Here is an 11,242-nt window from a genome sequence, read left to right on the forward strand (position 1 = left end):
GAGAGGTTTTCAAACTGTACGTTATGGCCCACTAGTGAGTTCTGAGATCGGTTCCATGGGCTGGGAGCAGTTTTTTGTTAAATATGATAGAATAGAATAGAATAGAATAGAATAGAATAGAATAGAATAGAATAGAATAGAATAGAATAGAATAGAATGAAAAACAATATAGGGCATAAGGCTAGTAAAGTTACTTCTTTAAAATTTGTGTTTCAGTTGTAATACTTATCAATTATATTTGTGCCCTACACACACACACACCCCAAACACACCCACAAACATCCTTTTTAAAACTTTTTAAATTTTTTAAAATCAGAGTCTCATTCTGTCACCCAGGCTGGAGTGCAGTGGCATGATTCCAGCTCACTGCAACCTCCACCTCCCAGATTCAAGCGATTCAGCCTCCGAAGTAGCTGGGACTAGAGGCGCACACCACCACGCCCAGCTAATTTTTTTGTATTTTTAGTTGAGATGCGGTTTCTCTATGTTGACCAGGCTGGTCTCGACCTCCTAACCTCAAGTGATCCACCCACTGAGGCCTCCCAAAGTGCTGAGATTACAGATACGAGCCACCGTGCTTGGCCTGTTCTTTTATTATAATAACTGAAACAAAACTATTACACTATTATATGTGTGTGTAACTTGGTGACATAGGCTACAGTTCATAGGCCAAAAATAAGATAAATAAAAATAAACACTAATCTATTCCCACTAATGACATGCCTCTGCTCTACACCTGCTTGGTAGTCATCCAAGTGACTCTGTGTGAATGCCGTCACTGCTTATTCTTTCATGAACTCTCTCTTTAATTTTGCTGAGTCAGAATATGTCTTCCTGGAGCTTACCGATTAGCCTGATTTCTATCTATCCCTAGGTGCCTTTCAGACAAGCTTAGTTTTTCTTCCACACAATAACCCTTCAAACATTTGAACTGAGACATGTTGTCCCTGCTGAGGTTTCGCTTCACCTCACAAAGCATTCCAGGACTTCCACTCAGTTGATGTTATGAACCTTTGCTGATTAAATTTCTGTATATACCCTCACCAGTTTGGGCTGCGTATAGCTCTTAGAAAGATAGAATTAGGTTGTCCTGCAAAGAGAAGAGCCAGCTGTGGCTGCACCCTGATCAGGAAAAGAAAAGAAATAGACGATGAGCTTCAGGAATGGCCCTGGGTATCGTTTACAATACTACTTATAACATCTGAGAAGCTCATGTAAGAAGTTCTATTTCCCTTCTGGATCCCTCCTGGAGAATGACTGAAGTGTGGCAATGTCACAAAACACAGCCAGAAGCACGCATTGAGCGAGTTGGAATGAGGAGTGGGAAGAGATAGTTCATAAAGACTTATTTTGGCTTTAGTTGTAGATTTTAGAAACACACACACTAGTATAAATACATATAAATATCTCATGCTCACTTCCTGAGAAAAACATGCTAGTTTATATTCACAACCGTTTTCTTTTTAAAGAAGCTATAAATACCAGGGGCTCAATATCGGAATCTGAACACAGCTAATTAAAATTTTTAAAAAAGAACAGCTTATCTTCCGTTCCTTTTTTAGGAAACATTTCAAATATAGACTGATGGTTTAACAAAAGACAGCTGTTTCATTTCACATGCAAAAACATCATATGAAAAGAGGCACTTCTAAAAAATTGTTTTGGCTGTAATTCTTTTCAATAAAGTAGCAGATTTTTCACCATGTTTTGACAGAAAGCCTTTGAAAATGCATTTCATCAGATTTATTTTTTGAAATCTGTATTGCTTCAGAATTCTTCCTATTTCCTCTTTATGATCCAAAATAAATGTTAGAACTGAAATTTCTAAATTGAACTACTACTCTTTCTTATCAGCAATAATTAAAGATTGAAAATGTATTTAACAAAGTTTGTTAAAAGGAAAATGTTAACTGATTAATTTTAAAAAGAGATCAACCACAACTACGAAAGAATAGAAACCTAGAATAGACCTTATGTGAAAATGACCCCAAACAACTAACTACTTAGGAGAATGATTGTCACTTCAGTTGTTAAGTATAGAAAAATGAAAGACACTCAACATCAGAAAAATAGACACAACACAGCCACTAAGCAGCGGTTTCATCTTTGTGTGTTGCATATCCCTCTCTGGACTAAATACTAAATTTTTTTTATGTGAAAGAATTCTAAAACTCCTTAAAATTTACTTCATGCCAGGCATCATTCTGGGTTCTGGATTTATACATAACTTGAGTGAAGAAACTTGATGATTTTTACTGAAAAATAATAAAGAATTAAACGTATATTTCAGATTTCTCCTCTGAGCTCTAGTTTCCTATATTCAGCAGGCTCCTTGGCTGTGCTGCAGGCATTTCAGGTTTACTGTTTTGCATGTCTGAACTCTTGATCTTTCTCTTATGCTCTCTCCACCTTCACCTGCCCTACCTCAGCCTTCCTGACCAACCTGCTCAAGACTCAACCTGGGAGCTCCGTTAACCCTTATCCCACCCTCTAGCCAAATCGCCAGATCCCATTGCGTTTACTTCCAAAATGCTTTTCAAATAATCTGCTTGCTCTCTGAAACCATGATTGTTCTTTTTTGGTTGTTGTCTTTAATGGCCCAACAGTCAAAGTGCAAAGGGTCTTTATGGGAATTAAATAAAATTGCGTACGTTGTCATTTAATACTACTCTAAAAACAATCCTTTTATTAAGCAATCTAGGGACTTTGAACATAGCCAGAAATGTAGATCTAATCCCTGCTTTTGATAGAGGTAGCCTTTAAATGAGTAATCCCCAAAATAAATGTATGTTTGCAAACTCTAATAAGTGCTACTAAAGAAGAGTAATGGGTATATTGGCAGGAATTAGGAAAGCCTCACTGAGCAAAGTGACTTCAGAAGAAAACAAAATCTAAAAACTTGAGCAGTTTTCCTTCCACGCTTGTAACCTTTTAAAGACTGCCAGTTGCACTTGGGATAACATTTTAAATCTCTAACATGGCCTTCAGCGCCCTGCAGCATTTGGCTTCCGCCTGCCAATCTAGCCTTGTCTTCCTCTCCTCTCCTCGTTGGTTTCTGTTCCCCATGTACGTTGTCTTTATGTCTGTTTTTCTGCTTCTAACTCATTCCTACCACAGGGCCTTTGCACGGGATTTTCCTTCCATCTTCAAAGCTCCTTGCTGTGCTCTTCCACAGGCTTTCCAGGACCCCACCAATTTAAATGAACCCTCACCTTGTTTTCTCCTTTGTATCTTTGGATGATTTTCATTCTCTAGCATGTATAAACATTTTATTCATATAATTACATGTTTACTTATTTGTTTAAGGTCTCTTTTCTTCTTTAGACCTCGTGTTCCACAAATACAAGGGCCATGTCTATTTCCCTCTCAATGTATGCCTGACACAGAGTAGGCATTCAACAAGTATTTGTGAATAAATCTATAAATCACTGAATAAGTTCATGAAAAGGCAAATGGAAGAAAGCTGCAGTAGAATCTTTTAACTGTAGGAGATGAATAAATAATGAGTATAATAAAGAAGCTATGCTATGGTAGAAAAAAAACACAGAATTTGAAATTAGAAAATAAAAGTTCCAGGGTTAGCTCTTCATTTAATTAGCTCTAAGATTTTGGAAATCTCATTTAACTTCTGTAATCTTATATTTTATTCATCTGTAAAATGAAGATAATATCAGTGATGTAGTGAAAGTCAAATGAGATAATATATGTGAAAGTGCTTTGTAAATTCAAACACAGCATGAACTTTTTTGTGTTAAAGCAAAAATGTCCAGGGACAATTCAGCTGATGTTTAAAGTACAAATTTCAGATTGCTGGCCTCTACACTCCAGTCACCTTCAGGAAATTGCCACAGAGGTAAGCTAGTGCACAAAGACAGCATCAAAGTAAAATCTGTGCACTTAATTTCTTTTATCTATTAATGTAATAATTAAATAACCGTGCATTGGATGTACACTATGTACCAGCTGCTATGCCATGCACTAAAGCTATAAGTAAGAATGCACCATCATTTTTAATTTAAACAGACAAACCTAAGGCACAGTGCATGGCAAAAGGAGGAGCAACAAATAATCAGGGAACTCTTGGCAGAAGAGATTTTGGAGATATAAAAAAAATTGGAAATGATTCAGGTTTTACACTTACCATGGACAGATTGTTTAGCCTCAATGGGTCCAATTCTTTGCTTGTGTGAAAATTAAGGTCAATAATACCTACCTCTAATATGGTTGTAAAGAGTAATTTAGTTATTATATGTAGGAAACCAGGTATACGAGTCACTTAATGAATTTTTGTTTTCTTCTTTATGTTTTTTTCTCAAATCTCTTCATTGGACACAAAACTAATGAGGCTCATTTATTGCTCACAAATAGATACTAAATCTCTTGGTATAATGAACAAAAACAGGAAAACTGATGCCTGGAAGAAAATAGGCTAGACCAGAAGCTGCTTCTTTTAAGCAGCCTTCATTATCTTCTGTCTTTACTGCAGAAAGCACAATTCTATAAGGTGTCCACATGCAATTTGTGAATCTTGCGAATATCTTTTTAGATCCTGTTATCCACATCATTCACTGAAAATACTTATACAAAGAAGGGAAAGAACAGGATGGCAACAGGAAACACCCTTCCAAGCATACATAGAGTTAGCATACATAGAGTCCACTTTGGCAAAAAACATCAGCAAATCGTAACCTTAGGGCATGTGTCACATTTCTGGGAAACAAACTGACATTGTTTTCCTGCAGACGGTCTTGTCCTCTAAACAATTTTGAAACTCCTTAATCTCTCAAATTCATCTGAATGCTTGTAGGCAGTACTCAAGGAGAGCTGTTCAATGTCATGTAAAAATATAATCCAGACTTTCTGAAGACAGAGCTTGCAGCTAATTTGAAAGCAATGCAGGATAGAGTTTAAGATCATGGACTTTGGAGTCAAGTAGCCCTGGCTTCAGGTTGTCTTATAGCTGAAGGGAGAGGGGAGTATATTATTTTCCCATGGCTGCCGTAAAAAACTGACATGAATTTAGTGAGTTCAAACAACACAAATTTATTATCTTATAGTTTAGAATGCCAGATGTCTCAAATGGGTCTGCAGGAATCTGTTCTTTCTGGAGGATCTAGGGGAGAATCTGTTTCCTTGTCTGTTCCAGTTTCTAACTGCCGTCCACATTCCTGTGCCACAGCTCCTTCCTCCATCTTCAAAGACAATAACCCAGCATCTTCTCTCCTTTCTGACCTTCTGACTCCCTCTTGTAAGAACTCATGATTACATGGGCTGCCCGGATAATCCCAGCTAAATCTGCACATCTGAAGATGTTGAACTTGTTCATACCTGCAAGATCTCTTTTGCTGTTTACAGTTCCCATTTGCTGATATTCATAAATTTCAGGGATTAACACATGGACATCTTATGGAGCCATCCTTCCATTTATTACAGGGAATAGATTGTTTATCGCCTCAGTTCTCTTATTTTTGACTTCAGAACTGCAATAGTTCCTATTGCAAAGGGTCGTTAGGAGAATTAAATATAATTGCGTATGCTGTCATTTAACATTACTATAAAAACAATCCTTTTATTAAGTTATCTTGGAACTTTGAACATGGTGAGAAAGGTAGATCCAATCCCTGCTCTTGACAGAGCCTTTGAATGAGTAATCCCCCAAATAGATGTATGTTTGCAAACTCTAATAAAAAGTGCTACTAAGGAAGAGTAATGGGTATGTTGGCAAGAATTAGGAAAGTCTCTCTGAGCAAGTAGCTTTTAGTTGAGATTATATGAGCAACCAGGAATTACCTACCTGAGACAAAAAGTTATTGTATATATATAAAATAAAGCATAAAATAAAAAATACATAAATATATATACTTTATATATATATTTATACATACTTATATAATTCCATACCTGAGATAAAAAGTATTTAAAAATAACATTCTAGAAAAGGAGAAAGATATGCAAATCCTTACAGCAGGAATGAATATGATGTATCCAAGGAATTTGAAAACATAAAGACACAGCAGGTCATGTTCAAAGAGGTCATGCAAAGTTTACGGCAAGAGTGATTTAATCAGAGCGCTTATTAGGAAATATGGCTCTGGGTGCTGTGCAGGGAACTTGGGGCAAGAGGGAAATCAGGAATGCCAGGAAAGCTAGTTATTTGGTTTTAGTCTAGCGAGAGATGATAGAATATTTTAGGCTGGGGTCCCGAGGAAACAGACTCTGAGATGCGGATCAGCGGCAGGTGACTGGTTGTGGAGTGCCGTCAGCATCAATGCCTGAAGATGGGAAAGATGCAAGATTGGACAGAGGGAGATCTCAGCCTACCCTGAAAGGTGTTCTGAAGGTGAGATGACCCCTTAGAGTTGACATGGACAAGGAGAGCAGGATTTTACACCACCATGTGGATCAGTCACTGGATATAGCTGCCCCTGGAAGGGAAAAAGGGTAACCTTAGGTGATGTAAGCTTCTTCAGTAGTGGCAGTCCCTAAAGCGGGCTGATAGCTGAGCACCTGGGAAAATCTTAAAGGGAGTTCTGGATCATGCATCACAGCATCCACCATATGAAGGGTTGGCATAAATGGCAATGAAAATGGAGAAAGTAGATGGCTTTGGGAAACATTTTCTAGATAGAACTGACAGAACTTGGCCATAGATTATGTATAGGGAGAGAAAGAAAGGGAGTTATTAAGGATCATAGCAAGGTTTATTTTATAACAGAATGAATATGTATACCATATTTTTATATATTTGTATTGATTAGTTAGATAAATAAATGAGTCTACACTTCAGGGGCCAGGGCTAGGCAGGAATCAAAATTTAGGAGTAATCAATAAATAGGGTATCAGAAAAAGCATGAGCCCACATAAGAATCACCTCAAGAAAGAACATAATATAAGAAGATTGAGGCCGGGCACAGTGGCTCACACTTGTAATCTCAACACTTTGGGAGGTCGAGGCAGGTAGATCACCTGCAGTCAGGAGTTCGAAACCAGCCTGACCAACATGGTGAAAACCCGTCTCTACTAAAAAGAAAATACAAAATTAGCTGGGCATGGTGGTGCGTGCCTGTAATCCCAGCTACCTGGGAGGCTGAGGCAGGAGAGTCACTTGAACAAGGAGGCAGAGGTTGCGGTGAGCCAAGATTGTGCCATTGCACTCCAGCCTGGGCAACAAGCGTGAAACTCTGTCTCAAAAAAAAAAAAAAAAAAAAGATTGATAAGTCCTTGAGTTATGACAATAATTAAGAGGGGTTTTGCGAATCCCTTGTCCTCTGCTTGGCACATAATAAAAGTTCAGTAAATCCTTGTTGCCATAATAATAATTTTTTCTAATTTAGCGGGGGAAATGATGCTGCCACAAAAGTGTGCTATATAGGCCTATAAAATCCATAGCCATAGACAGCAGAACAAAGGGTTCTTCTGGAGCCCTTGGAAAAACTGGAACACACATCAGTTGCATGGTTGGAGAGTTGAACACTGGCACACCTAGAAATGTCTTTCAAGAAGGCATCCTTCAGAAGAAATCAGCCTGGGCTGATTTGTCATTCATTCCTCGCATCTAAATTTTCAGCAATCCTCTCAGCTTTACCTTCACAATATGCCAGAATTGGATCAGTTCTCACTACTTCCACATTCTCCCTAGTGGAAACTTTCATCCTCTCTTTCTTGGATTATTTGAACATCTTCTGACTAGTCTTCCTGCTCCCCACTCCCTGCTTGCTTCCCCGAAATCTATTCTCTCCTAAGACGTGTCAGTGATCTTTTAAAATTATAAGGAAAATCATGCCATTTCTCTGCTCCAAATTCTCCAAAGCCTACCTGTCTCCTACAGCCTACGAGCTAAATCCACAATCAAAGACTGTGAGGTTGCACACAGCCTGCTCCTGCCCTCTTTCCACTGCCTACCACTCGCCGTTACCTCATCTCCTCCCACTCTGCCCTGGTCACTCTGCTCTGACAACACTGGTCCCTGGCTGTTCTCCATACTCCTTGCACACTCTTTTCTTCAACCCTCTGCACTTACTCCTCTGCCCACAGCACCCTTCCTGCAGATATCCACACAGCTGACTGCCTCTCTCACCTCCATCAAGTCTTTGCACAATGTCTCATTACAAGAAGCTGTGCCTGAATATGTATGTTTCTATTGTCTATTTCCCAGTAGAACATACACTTCATTAAGGTGAAAAAGGGATTCTTTGCATGGTTTGGTTTGGTTGGTTTTGTTTGGTTTACTGTTTCATTTCCAATGCCTCGAAAAGTTCTGGCTAATAACACACTTTTAATAAATATCGATTAAATAAACGAGTGGATAAGTGAGTGAGTGAATGAATGAAGAAAATATAAGGAGAGTCTCTAACTCAATTTCCTAGTGAGGTACCTTCCCCACTGTGTCTCCCTTTGTGCATTTTCTAGATCTTACTTGACTAGATAAAAAGAAAAATAAAAAGACCTGTTTTTCTTTCTTAAAGGACTTTTCTTTCTTAAAGGACTTTCTTAAATGACTAGAAAGTGGACCAGGCACAAGATCCACAAAGAGACTCTCCAGGACCCTTTGAAGCTCACATTTAGCATATGACAACTCCAGAGGTCAGTGGGGACACTGGCTGGCTTGAATATTGTGAAAGGCAGGAAGAACACATTTATATTCTTCCAAAGAAGTTATTGCTCTATGTCTGGGTAATGCCAAAATCAATTTGAAAACAAAAGATCACCTCATTCATTTCGGGCATGGTGCACGTAAAACACTCGATTAACTTTTCCTGCTGGCTTTTTTGATAGCTATTGTTGTGGATGTATACACAAGCCTAAGGAGATAGCCTCTACTCTTCATATGATTACTACATTTCAAATTACAACTGTCTTCAGCGACACTTAGCGCTTATACACAATCTCCAAAAAGTCAGCATTTCAAGCTGTGTCATGTCAGCGTTTTGTATGTAAACTCCTGTCCTGGAATTGATCACATGCCAAATTATTATCCTTGATTACTCAACTTTCTCTCAGTAGCTCTGGAGTTGCCCCTGATATGGACGTCCAAAGGGCACTGATGTGGACTGCCAAGTGTTTGCAGTACACTTTAATTACTTCTCTGGGAATGAAAGCTTTCCTGTGGTTAGCAGAACCCCTTGTTCTAACTGTCGTTTGGGAAGATTTGAGAGTCTAAGCAACCTTGTTTACGTCTTATCTTTGTATTTTCCTGTCTTCAGCTATTTTCTTAAAGGAAGGCCCAGGTCTATATTATCCTACTGCCACATAAGAAGTAAAACGAATACTCACAGCCCTGCCCCTACTAAAAGCTGAACACAGCTTTTAGTAACGTTTTACACAAGGACAGGATATTGGCAACTCAACTGTTAAGCCTTTCTGTGATTATTCTTCCTTGAGATCACTCTGATGTCACCAGTGTAATTTGAGCCTGGAGCTTTTGTTCACACTTTAAATAGCAGTCCCAGAATGATTTCACTACAGACTCTCTGGAAAGCCTGGGAGCTGAATTCCGGAAGATCCCCACATCGATGAAAGCAAAGCGAAGCCACCAAGCCATCATCATGTCCACGTCGCTACGAGTCAGCCCGTCCATCCACGGCTACCACTTCGACACAGCCTCTCGTAAGAAAGCCGTGGGCAACATCTTTGAAAACATAGACCAAGAATCACTACAAAGGCTCTTCAGAAACTCTGGAGACAAGAAAGCAGAGGAGAGAGCCAAGATCATTTTTGCCATAGATCAAGATGTGGAGGAGAAAACACGTGCCCTGATGGCCTTGAAGAAGAGGACAAAAGACAAGCTTTTCCAGTTTCTGAATCTGCGGAAATATTCCATCAAAGTTCACTGAGGAGAAGAGAATGGATAAAGATGTTATCCAAGAACGGACATTCAAAGACCAAGTGAGTTTGTGAGATTCTAACAGATGCAGCATTTTGCTGCTACCTTGCAAGCTTCTCTTCTGTCAGGACTCCAGAGGCTGGAAAGGGACCGGGACTGGAAGGAGACCAGGACTGAACAGACTGGTTACAAAGACTCCAAACAATGTCACGCCCCATGCTGTTACAGTGGAGAACAAAATGCTTTCAGCAAGGATATGAAAACTCTTCTGTCCCTGCAGGAAAGGATTGATGCTGATAGAAGAGCCTGGACAGATGTAATGAGAACTAAAGGAAACAGATGGCTGGAGATGACATATATCCGGGGTCACTTTGTCAGGCCCTAGGACTTAAATTTAAGCTGAACTTCTTTTATTTTATTTTATTTTTTTTTAAACCAAATAGATAGGGGAAGGGAGGAGGGAGAGGGAGGACAGGGAGAGAAAATACCGTGCATAAATTGTTTACGGAATTTTTATATCTGAATGCTCAAAACCAAGCCTGAATGTTGTCTATTGGTATAGATTTTTAGAAATCAATAATTGATTACTTATTTGCACTTATTACAATGCCTGAAAAAGTGCACCACATGGATGTTAAGCACAAATTCAAGAACGTAAGATGCCTTCAGCAGCTCTGTAAAACCATACGCCACCTTTTGGTTTGTAAAAGGTTTTTTTATACACTTCAAACAGGTTGCACAAAAGTTAAAATAATGGGGTCTTTTATAAATCCAAAGTACTGTGAAAACATTTTATATAGTTTTTAAATCTTCTGACTAATGCTAAAATGTAATCTAATTAAATTTCATACAGTTACTGCAGTAAGCATTAGAAAGTGAATATGAGATACCAAATAGTTTATAAAGACGCTATAGTTTCTATAATTTATTTTACTGGCAAATGTCATGCAACAATAATAAATTATTATCAACTTTGTGGCTTTTGGTCTGTGATGTTTGGTCTCAAAGGAAAAAATAAGATGGTAAGTGTTGATAGTTACAAACTTTTCTAAAGATGTGTCTCTAACAATAAAAGTTAATTTTAGAGTAGCTTTATATTAATTACCAAACTTTTTCAAAACAAATTCTTACATCAAATACCTGGGAAATTTCTCTGTCTCAATCTTAAAATATAAAATATAGATATAGAAATTGATAGATTGACTCCTTGGCATTGCTATTTATGTATCCATTAAGGATGAGTTTTAAAAGACTTCTTTCTCTTCATACTTTTGAAAAATGTCTTCTATGATTACAGTAGCTATGTACATGTGTACATCCATTTCTCCCAAGCAATATGTTTTGGGCTTAGAGTCTGAATGATGACCAAGATTCTGTGTGTTAATAGCAACAAATATAGAAATAATATTATCTCTTTGC

General features: G+C 38.3%; 1 protein-coding gene across 1 annotated transcript; it reads left to right on the plus strand.

Moving 5' to 3' along the window:
- Positions 1–9,461: 9,461 nt before the first annotated feature.
- TCIM (transcriptional and immune response regulator) lies at positions 9,462–10,799 on the plus strand. Its single transcript, XM_005563153.4, has one exon. It carries the CDS (start codon positions 9,513–9,515, stop codon positions 9,831–9,833), a length of 321 nt encoding a protein of 106 aa, XP_005563210.1. The 5' UTR covers positions 9,462–9,512; the 3' UTR covers positions 9,834–10,799.
- Positions 10,800–11,242: the final 443 nt, after the last annotated feature.

This window comes from Macaca fascicularis, chromosome 8, assembly GCF_037993035.2.
Source record: "Macaca fascicularis isolate 582-1 chromosome 8, T2T-MFA8v1.1".
NCBI lineage: Eukaryota > Metazoa > Chordata > Mammalia > Primates > Cercopithecidae > Macaca > Macaca fascicularis.

Excerpts from the sequence above, each read along its gene's own strand:
- TCIM (XM_005563153.4), top strand. The coding sequence starts at position 9,513 with ATGAAAGCAAAGCGAAGCCACCAAGCCATCATCATGTCCACGTCGCTA.